The 20574-nt window shown below is 39.5% G+C and overlaps 1 protein-coding gene and 1 long non-coding RNA gene across 7 annotated transcripts in view; one reads left to right on the top strand and one right to left on the bottom strand.

Annotated features, from left to right (window-relative positions):
* The window catches only part of MYOM2 (myomesin 2), an 83904-nt gene extending 69358 nt beyond the window's left edge, over nt 1-14546 (bottom strand). Inside the window, exons 1-5 of one of the 6 annotated variants that reach the window (XM_080587328.1) lie at nt 13699-14546; nt 5356-5435; nt 2622-2755; nt 1484-1603; nt 184-322 (exon numbers count right to left, since the gene is read on the bottom strand). In XM_080587328.1, the coding sequence (XP_080443454.1) occupies nt 184-322; nt 1484-1603; nt 2622-2728 (366 nt within the window). In that variant the 5' untranslated portion in view covers nt 2729-2755; nt 5356-5435; nt 13699-14546. Of the gene's footprint in view, nt 1-183; nt 323-1483; nt 1604-2621; nt 2756-5355; nt 5436-7427; nt 8468-10542; nt 10996-11277; nt 11547-12354; nt 12492-13698 lie in introns of those variants that run through there. The other 5 variants (XM_080587329.1, XM_080587327.1, XM_080587326.1 and 2 more) reach the window with 5 other exon arrangements.
* Nucleotides 12522-18518, top strand: LOC308193097. The gene is made up of 4 exons (XR_013949376.1): nt 12522-12654; nt 15997-16075; nt 16255-16350; nt 17414-18518. It is a non-coding gene; the product is annotated as an uncharacterized lncRNA (long non-coding RNA).
* Nucleotides 18519-20574: the final 2056 nt, after the last annotated feature.

A 20574-nucleotide genomic window follows, 5' to 3' on the forward strand; every position in this document is an offset into this window, starting at 1 on the left:
ATGATAAAAGCAGGTGAAGAAAGGAAGAATTCAGCACCAGACTCAAAGGGGATAAAAGATTTAATTTTAAATCCACAAGATTAAAAGATGCTAAATCCCTAACAATATTTGAAACACAGACCTAAATTTTAGTATATCTTATAATTGTGCTTGCATAGAAACAAAAAAACTTCAGTACTGTACCATCCTTTGTATAGCAAGTCTATCCAGTTGTTCCCTAGCACGGTGCCTGGCTGTGTGAATCTCTTTTTCCAAAGCCGACAACTCACTGGCAAACCGGATCCTTTTCTCTTCGCTAGCATGAGACTTTTGTTCATGAGTCCTGTAGGACAAGAGAAAAGATAAGAGTAATCAACATGAAGCTTTAAGATTATCACTCATACACATTAGGCAGCTGAGGGTTCTGAAATAATATCATCAGGATGTAAAATCTAGTTTAGGAATTATTCTTAGAGTCTATCTGCCTATCCTAATCCAAGAGGAAGCAATGACTCTACAAATTTTTCAAAATTCTTATAAAAAGTTCATCAAAGTTTTTAGGAGGAGCTAGCTCAGGCTCCTTCGATCCTGATGACTCTATAAGCAGCCTATGGTACTCTGTCTTGCCAATAGCAAGAAAGTAAGGAGCTGACTACCAGAAATTTTTAATATGACTGTCATTCTAGACTCTCAAAGTATAACCCAACATGTAGTAAAGCAAATGGGAAGACTTATATGAACTTCACCAATCAAGCCATGATTTCTCTGGTGTTTTTTGAAATATTTATTTTTACTATTTCAGTGTACTTTGAATACCAGCCTTGTTCTGCCATGTATAATTTTATATTGATAAAATTTAAGATTATTTTTAAAATAATATATTATGCAAATGAGTTTGATTTTCCTGGAACATTCCACTTCCAGAGTATATCCTTCAAAACAGTCAAAGTACTAGAACCCTATGTATGTGTACGATTCCCTTGACATGTTTTCTACAAAGATGGTAGAATTCATTCTTGTAGCACATATTCTCTACGTCTTTGTTACAGTCACTGTAAAGCATGGCAGAGCAGAAACAGTCAAATTCACTAACTGTAATATTGCTGTCAGCACATTTACTCAAAGACTTCATATCAAGTCTGTAATTGAGACATGATGATAAGTCCTCTGGTATTATGGAAAGAACTCAATGCTTAAATTGATCCAATCCAGAAATGCAATAATAGTGCAGTCGATCTGTTTGAAAATATTTGGGATCCTAGGCAGATACTAATTTCTTTTGGTATTAAAGCTGTTTTCAAGGGTCAGGCTGGGGATTAGAGGGAACAACTCTGGGTTGAAATATAAGACTGAAAGTGACACTCAGTCATTTAGTATTCCAGCCAAAATAGATTAGTGAAGAACAGTGACAGAGAAGACTCCAGTCTTGCCGACTTTGAAAAGAGCCCTGGCAAAAGAGAGATACTAAATGGGACCAGAGCCACTTCACAGGTCAGAGCTTTACCTTTTCCTGGATTCTTGCATTGTTTCATGAGCCAAGGTGCGTGCCCTCCTGGCACAGAGTCTACATGTTGTTTTTCCCAAGCCAGATGATTCATAATAAGCAGCCTGTCTAGAAGCAGCCCTTCAAATATAAAAGACACCGTCATAACCCAGCAGATCTGGTAAAACATGAACTTGCTAAAGTCAAAGAAATTACTTTAAATGAGCTGAATTCCATGACTGAGCACTGTTCAGTAAGAATGCTAGTTTATGCTAGTGCCCTAGTAGCTCTGATTCTCACTTGTCCTTCAGAGGCCTAATGCCCATCATTTGTCATTGGGGATTGTTAGGCATTTTATTTCATTCAGTTCTATTAAATTTATACTTAGTCTCCAATCTTTCAAGTGCTATTCACTGTGCAGCGAATCATGAGGGTACCAGCTCATCTAAGAAACAAGGCACAAAGAATCCTTATAATACTGTCTATTTCTAAATATTCCTGCCTCTCTACACTTCACATAACCTTCCTCATAAACTCTCCTCTTTCAGAAGCGAATCTGGACAAGCTGGACAGTTAGCTAGGCATCTTAATTACTGAGGAGGGAGGACAGTGATTTTTAAGCAACCAAGATTCAATATTCCAGGCTTCAAGATAAAAAAGAACCTGTATCTTATTACTAAAACTCTGAGATTTCACATAAAAGAAAAATGTTTTGTTTTGTTTCGGAGGGGAAAAAAAATAGAAATAGCTAACTTCAGGAGTAGGAATAGCCAAACTTAGGAGAAGGAATATCCTCATGTTATATGGAAGAATGGGTATTATGCTTCTGTGATTTCCAATTAATTTCATAGCAATTTTTCTTAAGTCATATTGAGTTCAATCAGAGCTTAAAAAAAGGAAATTCCAAGTTGGAGGTAGTAAACAGAAATGATTCTCAGATAAAGGATCTGTGTAGATGAGTTGCTGCATAGCTAGAAAGTCTAGCTGTGGTGGTGGGAGAATACGGACAAGTAGCATCCCTGTGGAAGGACTTGGAAAACTAACATTCTGAGTAAGTCACAAATGGGGAAGAGGAGAATGTATATATCTTGATTCTAAGAACTATTTATCCAAAATAGAAGCATCTCTATGCTACATATGTGAAATACACAGTACTCACTTTCTTGCTGCATATTCCTCAAGTACATATCTTGTCTGAATGTTGCGATAGGACTGATCGAAGTGTTTGTGCCTTCTCTGGTAAAATGGCACTGCTAGTGATGACATACTTCAGTTTGTTACAATCAACAATTCCTGTAGTGAAATCACATTTAGCCATATATTTCAGACATTTAGGTTTGATATTTTTACATACGTACATATACGTGTGTACAGGAACAGATGTACAAAATTTCATCACTTTGCAGACAAATAGAGCCATCAATTATATATATGCACATCTCAAACTGTATCTTATTAGCCACACAGTGAGTCATGCAATTACAGATGATAGAGCTAGAAGATAAATTGTTGGATCATTTTTCCCTTCTTCGTAGATGTCATTTAATACCTCCTTAGAAATTTTCAGGGACAGAAATTTGCCAGTTTTGGGGGCATTTTCTAGATATTTCAGTTCTCCATTCTTCAAACCTTTTGCTTTGTTCCTTGCTGCAATTTGCACTCACTAGTCCAGTTCACCATGACAACACAAAATAGACTATATCCACTCACTTTTGTAGCAGCCTGTTGAAGGTTTGAAGATTTTTTTTTTTAACATCTTTCAGGTCTCTTATTTAAATCAAACAAAGCTAGGTTTTTCAATCATTTCTCATGTGTTTTCTAGACCTCCAATCATTCTGGTTGTCCTCCTGCACAATTTCTCCGCGACAAAGACACAGTTTGATCAGTATAGAAGGTTCTCAGGAACGTTCAGGGAGCTCCCAGAAGCATGTGGGTGGGAAGCAAGTTTCCCACTCTGTCAGAGAGAAGCAAATTCCCAACTATGGTGTTAAAAGAAGGCAGAGGTGTCCACATCCCTTTATGCTCATTAGGAGTACAATGATAACTTTTCACAAAAGTTGGGAATGCTACCTGCCATGTCCTGAGTAGGTGCCAGGTTGTGTAACTACGATCTGCTTCTGTAAGTCTTGTTTGCATTCTCATTTGGATGTGGGGCCACTTGGTCTAAATGGATGTGAGGGACTCCAAAAGGCAAATGAACAGCCAACACTTTCCCCAAGAAATGGCTGCACTTTGGTGACAACTGAAGCAATTTCCATTCACAACGTCTGTAAAGCAGCTTGGGCCAAGTCCTAAAGTTTTTAGTTAGGCAGATTCACAAAACAACATCTGATTTCTTCCTGAAAGGTAAGGGGAATGCCCCAGTTGTTTTGTGGGATTTTGCCAGGCAGCTCTGCTGGGTCACAGGCAGAGGCATGGCCTGGGACCCGCCTCAGAGGTAAAGCACCACTAGCTCACCCAGGGGACGCATCAAGAGGGTTCCAAGGCCCAGGGGCAGTCATGGACCTGACTGTCCCTGCTTAGCCCTCCCAAGGCCTTCCCCATGGCCCCGGATCCCATGTCAACCCCCAGGCCTCAGCCCGTGCCCCAGCTCCCCACAGCACTGCCCTGCCTGGCCACGGGCCCAACTGAGAAGAACTGGCCCGATTGAAAGCCTCAGAACCACACCAAATGTCTGCATTCGTCACAAAAAGCCCCAGAAGTAGGCAGGTTTATGACACATATAAAATGAAAGCTCAATGGAATTTGAACAGAAATCTTATAAACTCATTTTAATACAATGTGAACTCCCCTTAATTAATTTCAAAGGTTCTGATACGGAACAATTCAAATCTGTGTTCTGTTTCCTGTTGTATACCTGGAAAGGTATACATGCTTTGAGGAGAAAAATGAGTAGTACACACTTTAAAACTAGAGGAATAACTATTTCATGAAAACATGTTTCTGGTAAAATGAGATCTAATTCAAAATTAAAGAAACTCAGTCACTACTTGATTGTCAACTTTCATATTTCAAGCATTTCTTTTTGTTTCATTTATCTTTTTACTGTGTGAAAAGTACATGCAAACAATTTAGTTCAGTAAAATACTGCTGAAAATAGTTTTTTTAATATTTATTATTTATGCTGAAAGCAGTGATGTTTTCTGTCAGGCAACAGAATTTTTATTATTATCTCATGTTTTGAAAAATCATTTGCAAAATTTCCATCTAAGAACAGGAAATCAAATATAAAATTGTTGAAAATCATGGATATTATCAATAATTTTGCATTAATTTTAATGTGACTTTTTAATGTTTTTCCTAATTGTACTACTAGCCAGACTGTACATGCAGGAGTAATCATTTTGTACATTTTGTTGCAGCAATTTATTCTTGAAAAATGGGTGCTAGATTTCTTATACATCATATCATGCTTTTAGGAAGAAAAACATAAGATGATTTATTGAAAAACTGTAATTCTCAGTTCCCTAAGTCCTCCTTTTTGTGTGTTTATTTGGCAATTTTGCCCGAACCCTTCAAAATCACACCCTAATTAATTAAAAGCAAAGAAACATGCTTTTAAGTTGAAGAAATTGAAACTTAAAATATGGTAAATTATCTGCAAATACCCTATTTCCAGCATATACAATTATAAATTCAAGCTGTGTTTGATAGTTTGTTTCGGGTATTCAAAAGCTGAGTCAGATGCCCCCATGTCATGACATTCTCACTTCAGGTAGTCTTACTTTTCCAAGAAATATCTCTCTGCAGGTATATTTAGGTATATTTAGGAGGTATAGTTAATTGCAGAAACATCTTAGCAAAAAAAAAAAAAAAGCCGTAAGATTTAGAGGTGAGGTTTTATAATTTACCACCTGACAGCTGCACCTTCTGCACAGCCTATAGTTAGTTACCTTTTCAATCCTTTTTAAAGAGATATGAGAGCTTCAAGTCACGAGTGCAGGAATGAGAACTTTAGGCAAAATACCAGGCACTGCAAGACAAAAATAAAGCAGGTTGACAACATTAGAAACAGGCATTAAAGAAATATATTACCACATTTCTAGAGAAATAAGAAAATTAACATCATCCGAATTAGTACACCATGGTTCAATACCTTGCAGAGGTGTGCAATGCTGAGCTGACATGATCCTATTTAACTCCTTATATGAGTAACACATTTTCTTGGCTACATAAACAGTTACACAAACAAGTAAGTAGCTCTGACTTCTCCTACTTTTGGTATCTGTACATGACCCAATGCCTGCAGAGATCTAATACTGATTTTCTTCCTGCAGTCTAACTGTGTGACTATTGTGTACATTACTTTTGACTTTCCCCTAAGTTTGTATGTTAACCAGACAGTTAATGGTATAATGTTCCCTCTGTTCTATTTTTAATAAGCCCTTTCACTTAAATGAAGGTGCAAATGGCAAACCCATGGATTCAGCTGACTCAGCTGTTAAGAGCTACTCATGTTTACGTGTGGCCCAGTTAAACAATTCTGTGAATTTATCAAGATGCAATTTATGCGTTGCTATGTATATAACTCCCCCTGAGATCTGACGTATAAAGGTTGCAGAGTAATGCCTGAGTGTCTGGATGGATCACAGTCTAAGTTATTTTCATTTCTGAGAAAATATCTTAGCCATTTACAGTTCAGCCTTTTCCACTGAATGTAAAACTTCCATTTTAACTAGTGTATCTTCTTCTATTAATCAGCACCCAGGGTTTCTCAAAATTTGGGTTCAGATGTTCTTCGCATTTACCCAAACATCTATAGAATAGAAACAGGCATAGCCCTTTGCTCCCAGCCTCCATGCAAGCAATTAACTGAGCTTGTTAGCAGCCAGACTCATTTTGCCTTCTGTTAACACAGAGGGGAGCTGCCTGGCAACAGTTCCAAATGTAATAATCATCATCAGTTAATTACAATGATGCTTGCAGAGTATGTATTTAATACTTAACAGAGCTGCAACAATGAGTATCTGAAGAGAAAAATCACAGCCCCACTGTAAAAACAGCTTTAGCAGAGTCTACGGAGCCCATAGGGTATCTTGAGTTTGGGATAAGAGAAATTTCTATTGTCTTCCTAGGAACAAGATGTTGACTGTTTTTCCAGTTTTCTGTTGATATACATTTATGTGAGATGTTTGAAATATGTAACAATTCAACATGCCAGTAACAGAGTTAGGTAATATGATAACACAGATGACAGCTTAGCCCCACTGAATTTACTGACTTAGGTAAATCAAGATTTTATTACTGGTAGTGGCTGGAGACATACTTATGCTGGCATGTCACTTGGTGGAACTGACCCAATAGCAAGATGCAGGCAATGCTCTGACAGAGGCATCAGGGGGAGAAAAAATCCATTTCCCAGTGAGAAATTAAAAATTTCATAAAAAGATTACATAAATAGTCCAAGAGAAAGGCAAATTAAAAGTTTGAATAATTGTAATAAATTAAAAAGCAAATCTCAAGTTTTGGTCACCAAGTTCTACTAGTATGTGACTGCAAGAGTGAACTGGGTGAAATATATGGTCTGTGTGTCACAAACAACCCTTGAAGTCCATCCATGCAGATCCTATTAACTTCCCTGGATTTCAAGAAAAAGATCTAGAGTTACAGGCCAAGGATTTTTTAAGATGTTCCTCACTTAGTTTCTTATCCGACCTTCAGTCTTTTGGTGGAACACAGCACAGTTGTACACCTACATTTTTATTTTTCATTCCTATTTATTTCTGTGACTGTAAACGGTGGTTCTGACATCAGCAGGACCTAAACTGCACTAATCTGTGTGCTGTATAAACCACTCAGAGGACTATTAAATGCAAACAAAAATAGTAGGTCAACCAAAATGCCTTTAAAGATTAATGATATAAAACATGGGTGAATTAGACCAGTTTACACAAATATACATTTCCTCATGTTTAGTAGCATGTATTTAACAATTTATGTACATGAATAAAAGAGTAAAACTCACGAGTAGAGGGCAGAGTTCCCAGGCCAGGATATGCATAGTTTCAAGCCATAGTAATACTGACCTGAATAGAAAGCAATAATCTAGGACCATGTGACAGGGGGCCACATTCTTGAGCTGGAAGCCAAGGGTCTGATATAGAGACATTGTTAGCTTGATAAGTGAGTTAATTTAAGATTTAAAGGACAGGCAGTAAATTCTAGGATGATCATTCACCTAGCCTCAGAGAGCAGGCACACCACCAAATAAATTGATGGATGGGATTGACAAATGCCATGGGAAATAGAACATGGTTGTGCTCACCATAGATAGACAACTTGCATTCGTACACTCAGGAGGTTCCTGTCATGAGAGATGCACTATACAGCATGTACTTTCTCTGCCTGACCTGCCAATGCTATACCATGCAACTTGCACTTTCTTTGCTCATCTCTGTCCTTGTCCATCTGCAAGTGCCAAAAATGATTCTCAGGTTCTTGCCTGCCCTCACGTAGCCTATCTTCCTTATTCTGGCTGAAAGATCAGTACGTCCTGCTCCTAAACGCATATCCTCATTCTTGAGCTTCCTCTGCATCTCATCTTTCTTAAATGTCTTTGAACACTTGCATTGAATCAAGAGTTTGTCCTGATTTTCCCCATGACACAGGAGCTGGTCCCTCTACCTGTCTGTGGTTCCGCTTGCTGTTCTCCACATCACTCAAAGTTTTTTTGGAAGGTCTGGTTTTCCAACTTATATGCCCATCATACATTAAAGCCCATGATATTTATGTGATAAAATATATTTAATTCCATACTACCTATATGTCACAACAGAAGATTAAATATATATATATATATATAAAAAAACACCTCCCAGTCATCAGTTGCTTTTAATGACCATTTTAAAGAATTATCACTCTGCCTCAGAAAACATACGGTCCTTTCCAGATGGTTATATCAATCCTGTAGAAATTACAACAGATACATAAGAACATTTTCCTCCAGGAAATTCACTTTGGTAAAAATCTTGTAAAACCTGCATGAATCATTATGTGGCTCATAGACACTGCAGTCTAAAACAGAATGGTATGTAAAGGGTCTGGTAACATCTTCCCCATTTCAGTAATAAACTTATGAAATGCTAATATTTCTCTTCAGTCTTTTATCTCTGTGTGTATGTGTGTATTTAGATCTTACACAGGAAATTAAGCTCTGTGTATGAAAAAGGATGAACTAAAAAGAAAAAATCTACTGTCATTTTCAAACACTTGTCTTTTGCATTGAAGTTTTTTTGTTTCTGCATAATAAAAATTCAGTTTTAATTTTTTGACAACAGAATACAAATGCTTCTGAAATTAAAAAAGCATATGGAATTTCCAGTGCTTAAACCATATGGAATTCCAGACATTAGTCATCAAGCTTTGAGATTCCTTGTCTTTTCTTTCCTTGTCTTGTCTTTAGCTACATCATTGCTGGTCTCACATTTTACTGATCACACCTCCTTTGTCTGAGAACAGTGTTAGCCTAAAAACTGGTTTTAAACAAAAATCTTGTGGACAACAGCTTTGATCTGGTTCAAGTCATCTCCGGAACTAGACACATTACTTGCCTCATTAAACCTAAAAAAAGAATTCTCTCACTGATTTCTAGACAACTGAACGTCCAACAAAGCAACATTTTCACATCACATGTCTATTTTTTGTTAATAAATTAATATGTTTTGAATAAGCAGACATTTAACAACTCATGAAATAAACCTGCTTGCAAAGACATACAGGTATATTAAGCATTTTAATGCAATCAGTTGGCTGTAGCACATGTATGATTACTTAGAATGTGAACATTGACCTTGTAATAGTCCCTGAATGGTTTGCTTCACCTTCTAACCAGTTAGCGTGCAGCCAATTTGGCATATACCATGGGTGCTGATGGTCACAGCTGTAACCATTGATGGAGTTAACCCCCAGCTATGCTCTGCAGCATGTAGGTAGGAGGCAGAGCCATGGCTCTGTCCCGCTCTGTACCCTTCCCTCCAGTGAGGTCATTGCTGTGCAGGGGAGCACCAGTTCTTGCATGCTTGCTAGTCTAAAAAATACATAATTTTGGCTTTTCCACAACTCTCACAATGGAAGGGCGTTGAGATCCCATCCCCATCGTCTAACCAACATATAACCCAGAGAGGGTACTGATGTAGGTGCTTTCTTATGAATTCATAATATTACTTCACTGGGAATTAAATGAGGCTGAATTTGGCCACATTGACCCAAAATTTTGCCATCCTAACACTCCAAATACAGATAGAGTTGCAACAAGTTCCAATAAAGTTTTAGGATTTCCCTTCACTTGGTTAGTGTACTACATGCTTTCAGCTGGAAAACAAGGAGTGTGAGACAGGGAGATGGTGAAAGTCAGTCACTTCCCATCATCCCAAGCTTTATTATCTTTTATTATGATATTTTCATTGGCAGGTATTATCAACCCACAGGCAAAGATTCAAGAGCATGAACATGATTTCCCAAGACACTATCAGTGGTATTTAGCTGGAATTTTCATGTGGCGCAGAACACATCACGTAGCCTAAAGCAATACAGACACCAGAAAAGTGTCTTCTGAAGATGTATTGAAAAGTATGATAGACAAAAAGTAGAAGTAGAACTTTCTGTCCCAGCTACATTCTACTCTTCAGCATGCCAAATAGTTTTGCCAGCTACTATAGAATGTATTTTATGCTTAATTATTTGTGCACAGACTTCACAAATATCATGCTTTATCTCTTCATACAGCATAAACCCATAAAAAAGTGACACTGTCAATATATGTGCAATTGTGAAAGCACATTGGCCAATAGAACTGGAGATTGGTATAATGTAGTTCTGTAAAAGCAGGGAGAAGAAAAAAAAGAAAAAAAAAAAAAGAACAGGAAATGTAATACGCAGTAAAATCAAACTGACCATGCACAAAATAAAACACTTCCCTTTTTTTTTTTGTCTTTTCATCAATTAATCTGTGTCCTGCTTATTGCTGGCTCTTCCCAAGGAAGGGTAATAATAATTCATTTTGCACAGAAAAGCACCCAACGCTTTCCCCATAATCCCCATTTGTTCTGAACAAGAACAAGCTAGATGAAGAAGGGACTTACCAAGGATATAGAAATATTGCAAAGCAGAGAGGAAGACCAGCCTTTCCCGGCTTAGCAAACTCTGGCTGAGGAAAACAAAAATAATTCCCCTCTCTGAAGGCTACTGCCCCTTCACTCCCATTTAAGGGCAGATGCAATGCTATATTTAGCACTAACCAAGTGATTCTCCCAAAACTGAGGTCAGCCTAATAGGCAATAAGGGTATGATATAAGGGCGGAAGAAAAGCCCTATCCCATATGCAGTTTCGAACTGTATTTTTATAAAAGGTAGACCTCACTTCTAAATAAAGCAGTTTCTTTAAAGTGGGGTTTGTTTTTTCAGCAACACCAAGCACATGGGAATCTGCTTAATGCAAGAAAACAGTTTAAACATTTTGTTTAGAAATGGTTGAAGTTTTAAAATAATCAGTATCTTTGAAGACCTGTGAGGAGCCATAAACTCCAGAATCTTATTAGAGACATGAGATTCCCTTAGTGCCTCAGGCTGTAAAATGAGCCTCCCCATTGCCTCCTTAAGAGCTCCCTGGATTTTGGAGAGCATGGCTGCAATACATTAAAACATAGCAGCTATACAAAAAGCCTATTAACATAGGCTTAAAGAGAGTCCAATTCCTACTCACTGTTTCCATCTCCATAATGTCACCAGTCAACCCAAGAGAGATTTCTCTGCTTCTTGTAGGTAAAATAGCAGAAATTAATAATCAGAGGCATATACAAACAGAGAAAAAAACGTACCCAAAGCTCACAATTCTGTGAGACTGATGGTCCCTGACTATTGACAACTAAAATGGAGGTTCGGTGCTTGTAGGGCTCGTAGATTTACATCTGGCAGCTCCAAGGCAGAAGCATGGATGCTATCATCGCACAGCACCACTGTGGTGGCTCAGACACATCCAGAAGAGGCAGGGGAGCAGCATTGCTTGCAGAGCTGGTGAGCATGGGCTCAGTGGTGGTGCCCTGCTCTGGTGGTGAGCAACCCTGTAGGGTTTTGTCTGGTGACATGAACACATATGGGATGAGGGAAGGGAAGGGAAGGGAAGGGAAGGGAAGGGAAGGGAAGGGAAGGGAAGGGAAGGGAAGGGAAGGGAAGGGAAGGGAAGGGAAGGGAAGGGAAGGGAAGGGAAGGGAAGGGAAGGGAAGGGAAGGGAACTCTGACAAGTCTTTGTGACAAACATAAAGAAACAATCACATCAACCTCTTATTCTGTATGGAAATAAGGATAACATGTCTGGGAATATATAGCACACCTAATCACACCTCATGATCGGGCTCATAATGACATAAATAGTAAGTCAGCAACATCTAATAAATAAGTAATTAAGTGATGTCCAAAATATTGAAAACAACAAGATCCATTTTCAATTCACTTATACAAGAAGGGAATCAAGACCAAAGTCACTAAGTGGCAATTAAGATCTTTCAGAGCATAAGTTTCGTAAGAAACTTTGGTACATGAATGATGCGCTTCTAAGTCATGCTTTTTTCTAATGCATACATGTCAGGGAAGCAGAAAAAGATGTGGAAAATCCTTTAACAAGCTGATTCTAATCACATCTGCAATATTCATCCGAGGTGCCTAAATAGGTCTGGTTAAAGATCTTTCCCACTCATCATCAGGGACTACCATTTGCTTGACACAGACTTCTGCCTTCCTCCCATCGATCTTAAATTATAACTCAGTCTGACAGAATTAGAACTGCAGAGACAGACGCAGTGGAATGAGCACATATGCACCGAGCATAGATGTTACTTCAGAAACAGCTGTCAAAGTGATTAGTGTGTAATAAACCAGAGCAAACCCACTTTACTTACACAGCTCCCCCTCTCCTGTTTTCCTTTGGGAGGTAAGAGGTTGGTTTGCAGGAAAACTTTAAAGTTCTCATTACACTCCCTGCTTTTAATTTCTTGTTCTATATTTATTACCTATAAAGAAACGGAGGAATGTACAGCCTGCTCTGTCTGCCTTTGCACTTGAGCTGTCTTCTATTTTAAGTTGTTTCCTCAGGGTGTGGTTGGATGTCAAAAATGTGAAAGTGCAACCTGAGGGCTGTGGGGAACAGAGCAGAGGCAGGACCCAGTCATGCAGGGGGGCTGGCCCCAGGTTGTCTCCAGGTAAGTCAAAAAATAAATTATCCTTTTCATTATAGACATTCACAAAACAGGGTGGAAGGGGAAACTGCAATATTGTGTTATTGAGTGGTAAGGAAATTTAGGTGGCAAAGCACCTACCATCCAAAAATTATCCAGCATTTTAATCATAAAACAATTTACATTATGGCCTCACACAGGCTTCCTCCTTGATGCTGAAGACATCTTCCCCTGATCCCTGCACTTCCCAAACAGAAATTCTTCCCTAAGAGGTACTTTTTTAAAGCCAAGATTAAGCAGGGTATCAAAAGGATTATTCAAGCACTTAAAACTGAGCATGTGCTAAAATCCTTTAGTGAATGTGGTCTTTTGGAATTACCCCTCAACCTTATACCAGTGCCTTGATGTGGGACGTTTAAATGCTCGCAAGCTTAAGTAATGGCTTAGCTATTCCCATTAAGGGGGAGATCAAGACCTGAAATGGAGCTTAGGAAAAAAAAAAAAAAAGATGCATTAGCTTTGTAGCTACTAGAGGAAACATCAAAACAGCATTGAAATGAAATGTAATGGTATTAAAAGATGTATGTTTTTTGCCTTCAAGAGTGCCTTCGTGGTGGCCTTGTGCTTTTGCCTTTCTCCATTTCCAAGAAAAACTTACGCATCTTTGTAAGGCAGCTTCTGAAGTCTGGCTTTGTTAATATTTTAGCTCTTGATTTCTTCAAATGCTTTTAGTATATTTATAGTTTCATATGAACTAAGAGTTTGGAAACTAGAAATGAAATTCCTCATTTCAGCAGCAGTCCTAATTATTTACAAAGCCCTGTGGTGAGGTTTTTAGAGCCACATCATAAGAATAGATCTTGTACACTGGCAATCGTTTCTTGGATTTTTCTTCAGTTACCCAGGTCCTAGCATCTCCCTTGGCGTTACGAATGAAAGACAAAACAATAGATAAAAATCCAACCATATAAAAAACAAATCAGGCTCTTTCCTCAGTTACCACCTTCGGTCAGAAGCTCGAGATTATTATAAAGTATGGGATCCACGTATATGCCAAGTATAATGTACCTTATCCAAAAGGGCAGAATATATGAAGCATCCTAAAATTGTCTTGTGAATCTAAATGATTTAATTCACAAAATGTTGGGGATCAATGCTCTTGTTTATCAAGGTTAGCTAACAAGAGAGCAGTAACAGCTGCACATGACTGCTGACAGCCCTGTAAATGTATTCCTACAGCTGAGCACAGATCCCCAGGGGAAAACACACCTTGACTGCCTCTCACAGGTGGGCAGAGGACAACCCCATCCCAGCTCCTAAGAAGCTTGCACAATTTTTTCTCTACCTCCTTCCTTCTGCTGCTTTTCATTTTTTTGGATGCAATTCCTTTTCCTTCAGTAGAGCCTTTTTGTTTTTTGTTGAGTGCCCAACTCACAAGTATTTTAAGGCTGGCTACATGCAGTTGCACACTGCTGAAAGCTCAGACTAAGCCTCCCAGAAACGAGGACAGGCTGCATCAAGATGAGCCCATGGGAGAGTGAGGATGTTAGCAGGAGAAGGAGGAGACACTTGCAATCAAGGGAAGGCTGTGCATCTCCTGGGAGAGAAGACAGCAACAGCTGCAAAAAGCACTTGCTAGAGGCAGTTTTAAGCAGCCAGGTGAGGATTTTCTACAGGCAATTCTACAGAGCTAGGCTGAACTGCATCCAGAACATCAGATACTGCCAGTATGAGCCCTCAAACAAATGCTAAAATACCTGAATATACCAAATGTTGCGTTTTTTCCCCTGCAACATAAGATAAAGTGAGCCTCTTGGCAAGTATCCTTATTTATATTTAAGGCAAGCATGCCCATGAGTTACAGTGAGTCAACCTTTTGAAAGATATTTAAGCTGTAATGTGTCACTCTGCTGTCCAAGGACCTACTTTGGAGCACATCAGAGTCAGCGGTAAGGTTTTACTGACTCAGGAAAGCTCTGAATCATATCCTTCTTGATTTAATGCCTCTTTAAAGAGTTGACAGAGGGTTAGGTCAAACACAAACTGAAAATATAGGGTTGCCTCATACAGCAAAATGTTTCAACTTCTTATTTTGTGAGTTACTGGAAGTGGCAACAAAAATATATTTTCCACTGCTTTGGACAGCATGAAATACTCTAAAGCTGGTAACGGGCTGACAGGGATATTTTAATCAAAATCAGGGTTTCACACTGTAGGATTACTTAACTAAACACGTTTTGCTAAATTTTAAGGTAAGCCAAGCAAGTTAGTCTCTTGCCAGTGGCTTGAAGTTACCGCACAGATTGCAAATTATTTATTTTATTCAAATCTTTTGGAAGTGTTTATGATAAAGCTTAATGAAAACAGCAGCACTGACTACAATTAACTAACTGTAGTTAGACAAGCCATACCATGGGAGACCCCACTAGCAGTATATAAGCAGCTCTTTCTTCATTTACCATTACGACCTATTTTTCAACCAGGTACAAAGATAAGATAATGATTTTGTCTTACCCTGGTACCTTTATTCAAGTATCACACAATACCTAGTGAAATGTTCTCCAGGTATGTGCTGTAGCAACCGTAACCTCTATCAACTAATCTGAGCATCCTCCACCCACCTGATACCCAGGGCCCGTTGAGTCCATCTTAGAACTTCTGGCAAATGACAGATGTGCACATCCCACACACACCCAGTTTGGGGAAGATATAGACACTTGGCACCAGGCACCCAGGCTGTCGCACACAGCCCTGCTCCAGGCACCCAGTTGGTTCGCCCAGTAGCTGGTTTGGGGACACACACCATTCCTGGCCTAGTGGCTGGAGGTTAAAGGCCCCCACTGGCTCTGGGGCCTCGCTGGCTCCAGCAGCTGGCACCAAATTCACTCACACTGGTCCCCCAGTAGCTGGCACTTCGGCACTCACATACACAGGATGGAGAGTGAGGTTGCACAGAGAGACATTTTAAAAGGGGTATAAAGAAAATAGGACAGACAGCCGTGATTAGGCACAGGGCACAGTCAGACAAGTGTGCTTATACACAACAGGCCCCTTTAACATCTATATCTGTTTCTTTCCTCTTTTGTTGCTCCCCCATTCCCTTCCCCCAAAATCCTTCATCAGTTTGCACAGTTCTACCAGATTCTACCCTCCCATCCAGCACTCAGGATCCCCCCACAATTCCCCATATCTCCCCAGTTTACAATCGTATCAGTTGCAAAGTCCAGGTTAGTCTTTCTGGGATAGCCCATCAGTCAGTGTGACTGGCAAGTTTTGTTTCTTCTCACAGTCTCGATCACTGTTTGCCAGGTCTGTGTCTCTGTATGTTTGTTTATTGACCACCTTTTCTTATCATCCTGATTTTAGGAGCTCCTCGATCAGACCATGTCGCTGGCATAAATGTTCTCCACTCCACTACCCTCCTCTAAGTAGTGCCACAAACCAGGTTTGTTACTGCTTATTGACTTTGTCATTGTTAGTCAGACAGGTTTTTTGTCTCTGGCTCTCCTCTTTTCCTCCTCATCCCATTTGACAAGGTCACATCACCTTACTGAGAAAAAACATTTTCCCATTCCACATACCTTCACACAGATAACATGGAAATTGTCTGCTCCTGTTTCACAGGGAAAACGGGAGAAGGAAACAAGTACGTAGCAGATCACACGGCAGATCACCTGCACAACGAGTCCAATGCGAGAGCACGTGTGAACACATCTAATGGTATCACATTCAGGCATATCCTGCTATTTAGGGTTACTGAACTTTGTGTGACACGTCCATCAGTTTGTGTCACTGAAAGCATGTAGCTATGCACCGTATGGCCTGTGCCACACATGATACACTATCTGACTTACATATGAATGTAAATGTCTTCTAGAGCTGTAAGCCTTCAGTATATTCCTGGCCGCAGGTAATTCTCATTAGAAAACATGATATTATTTGGTTCCAGGACTAAATTGTTCACATGCACAGCTGCTTAAAAGAATGATACAGTGGAAATCTGACCAGGATTTCACTGTAAACAGGCAAGAACTATTGGAAATGCAGCCCGGGAACAATTTTCTTTAGGAATGATAGCAGTTGTACCCTGTAATTCCCATTCTTTGCTACTGCTGGAATTCTTTGAAGGAATTTGTAAGTTATATAAGTTGTGGTAGTTATAAATGAAAGGATTGAGTTCAACACAAATAGGTACAACAACAAGTACGCTGACATTGTTGGTCCCAGTAAGGCCCCCAATTTACACTATTTTAAAAGAGAGAATTTGGCATTTTTAGTGACAACAAGGGACGAAACCCCTGTTTTGAAGAAATGCCAATGAGTCACGTTGATCCTTTTCCAACTGCCCTGCAGTTTCTTCTCTGGGTCTTTAGGAGCAGTGCTGCAGTCCTGCTAGTGCTTCAAACTAAGATACATTTGGCACTTACCAGCTCTCACCATTACTATTACCACTCCTCAGTCATTACACAACTGCAAGTGTTCCTGATGGGACGTTTTGCTGGATTCTTTGCCCATGCCATTTAGCTGTTAATTTACTCTTCTCACTCTCTGGCATTCAGTTGTCAATAAATCAGTCACCCAGTGTAGTTGACACTAGCATCCTTCATCCTCAAGTTAAAGAATTACTTGACTTCAAAGGGTGTTTTCACCCAAGTAAAGGTAAGTAGGTTTTCCCACATTAACACTCCTCACTTTCAAATGCAATTTATACAAGTTATTCATATTTTATTCTTTCTAATTTTCTCCGTAAGTCATCTAACCTGTGTCTTGTTTTGTGTCCTAGGCTTGCTGACCATTCTTCTGCAACTATATTTTTATCACGAGGCAATATTTACATTGCTGACTAAAGAACTTTTACAGATAGATGTATATATATTTTGGCTCCTACCTTACTGATATCTGAATCAAATCATTTGTGCATTATTGTAGACTTCAGATATACAAATAGCTTAATAGTATCACAGAGATGGCAGTATATTTTATTCTCCACAGTTAGCATAAAACCTGTTTCTTTCTTGAATTTCTATTGCAATAAGGCAGCGTTAGGTACCATTCTGGATTCTACTGTAAAGTATCTAAATAATAGGTAGGCAGATTCAGTGAGCTGCAAGACCAAAAAGGGCCTTCTTCCAGCTTGATAAATATCTTGAGGCCCAGATCACACCAGAGCTGCACAGAATGTAAAGCTTTGAATGCCTAGGACAGCTGTTCTCCGTCCCTGCCTCAGTGGCCTGCTTGGTTATGCTTGTACCTGATCCAATCCACTGGCAGCGTTCCCCAAGTGACACAAATACTACAGCAGAGGAGGAGAGGAAAATATCTCAAGCTGAGTGCAGTCGTCAAGATGTCTGGGCATTTACGAGAGGACAACAACAACAGCAACATCATTACATGGCAGCAACCATTGGGATTGCTTAGGACACCTCAGGGAGTGACAGATACTTGCCCTCTCCCTGAGAAAGGGACCCAAATTAGCTGCTCAGTCTCCACTGCATGGGAACTCTTGAGTGGAAAGATGAAGTTTGAGGCCAGAGAATCATCATGGCCATCGTATTTGTACCTCACGGTCTATTCAGTTATGTTTTCTACTTTGGTAGAGTGACATCATGAAATTAATAAAATGTGCTGAAGTACATTTTCTAAAAAAAGGAAATCTGTCTTAATTTGGATATGTACAGAGATTAATTCTTCCCTGTTCCTTGTACTTTGCTCCAACATTTAATCACACTTGCTGTCAAAAATCGTACTTTTTTTCTTGAATTGGAATTTTACCTAATATTGCCTTCCATTCAGTAGTACTTGTTGGCTTCTCGGTTTAAATTAAAAAAGGAAAAACAACAACAAAAAAACCAGTATTTTCTTCCTCTGAAGGTGCTCACACACTAATCCTACGGCCACTTATAGTAGATTGGGAATGTCCTATGTATTTCTCAGTAATAGAAAGTATTCACCAAAATGTTTACAGAATAAAACCCACTCTATCAGCACCTGGAGTACTGTTCCCTGTTCTGGGCACCACAAGTACAAGATAGACATGGACATACTGAAAAGAGTCCAACATAGGGCTACAGAGATGATCAAGAGATTGGAACACCTCTCCTATGAGGAAAGGCTGAGAGAGCTTGGACTTTTTAACCTAGAGAAAAGGAGGCTCAGAGAGGATCTCATCAATATATATAAATATCTGAAGAGAGGATACAATGAAGACAGAGCCAGGCTCTTTTCAGTGGTGCCCAGTGCTAGGACAAGAGGCAACGGACACAAACTGGAACACAAGAGATTCCATTTGAACATCAGGAAGCACTTTTGTGCTGTGTAGGTGATGGAGCACTGGCACAGGTTGCCCAGAGAGGCTGCGGAGTCTCCTCCTTGGAGATCTTCAAAAGCCACCTGGACGTGGTCCTTGGCAACCCGCTCTGGATGTCCCTGCTTAAGCAGGGCCTTTAGTTGACTTGCAGAGGTTCCTTCCAGCCTCAGTCATTCTGTGCTTCTGTGAAATAGAGACTATAGGGATATAGGCAGATAAAGGAGTACCAGACACAGTACTGATCACCAGCGAGGGATTTTCTGAGGGTGTGAACAGCACTTCACCTTCCCACTGCAACTGCTGGACAGAATATCTGTTTCTGACTATGACGCTGGTGCAGCCCACTAGCACACAGAAGTCAGGTATTCTATGAAGTGCTAGAAAGGACTGAAGAAGGAAAAGTTTTGCTTTAGGATGTTTATAATTGTCATTTTCCAGACAAAGGAGAAAATACAGCGATTGATTAGACAATATTAGAAGTAGGCAATGAAATAACGAGGAAGTTTGCATTATATGTTGACCTTTGGAAAATCAATCGGAGATGAGGGAGAGACATAGGTCATGATAAACTTTAAGCAATGGAAAAAATAGTTTGCAGTGGTACATTACAAAAAAAAAAAAATCTTGAAGAAAGAAGAAACTTGTTGAAAGAGGAACCATGTCAAAAGGACACCTTAGGGTTATGATCTTTTCAGAAGCTTTCCAGGGGATACTAACTGAGCAAGACTGCATTGCATTCCTGTACTGAGATACAAAAGCCCAAACTTGAACTTTAGCTGCGTGCATACAGAAAGATAGTATACTGTGCTTTGTAGGTGGTTTTTTTTCCTGTTTAATCTTAATACAGTGAGTATAAATGTGTAAAGAGTGTAACAATGATTGCGATAGCTGCTGGCTGAAAGTCTGGCTAACAGCTTGGAAGGTCATTTCTTCAGAGGAATCATGAAAAGAGCCAGCAAACAAAGGCATGTGGAAGGGAAAGTAAGAACCGTCTTCTGGACTTGGTGAGTTCAAATGGGCAACAAGTGAGGCCAGTTTTTTTGTGGATCTCTGATCTATTGTGTTTTAAGCTCACACATAACACATCTGGTATAGAAATAATGCCTCCATTCCTGTTTTTTTTTGTTTTGGTTTGGTTTTGTTTGTTTGTTTTTTAATATGGCACTGAAAAGAGAACAAATCACTGCACATATATATCCTTTCTAGCAGAAAGGACATGTGCAGTGTCACACCTTTTCCAATGGAAGTATGGCAGAAATTTCCTAGTGTGTCACATGCCCTGGAAAATAATTATGCATAATGAGAAACACAGGGAGATAGTCCATTAAAGCCCCATTCTCAAGTAATGTAGAGCAGCTGTTTCAACATTTGGACTTCTGCCTCACAGTTTACCTTGCTCATTATCGCTTTTTGCTGTTCCCCCCACATACCCCCAACTCCCTCCCTCCTTAATAATCTTTAAGCAGCAAAAGAAAAAGAAGGTGTTCTATTATTGGTGCCAGCCAAGGAGATGAGAGGAGGACCAGAAAAATGCTACCATCTTTCACCACTCACCAAGACACAGAATCATCAGGGTTACATGGAGCTTACCAGCATAACTAGTTGTGCCATCTCTCAATCTACAGGCAGTCACACAT

This window comes from Anser brachyrhynchus, assembly GCF_964034855.1.
Source record: "Anser brachyrhynchus genome assembly, chromosome: 3".
NCBI classification, from domain to species: domain Eukaryota; kingdom Metazoa; phylum Chordata; class Aves; order Anseriformes; family Anatidae; genus Anser; species Anser brachyrhynchus.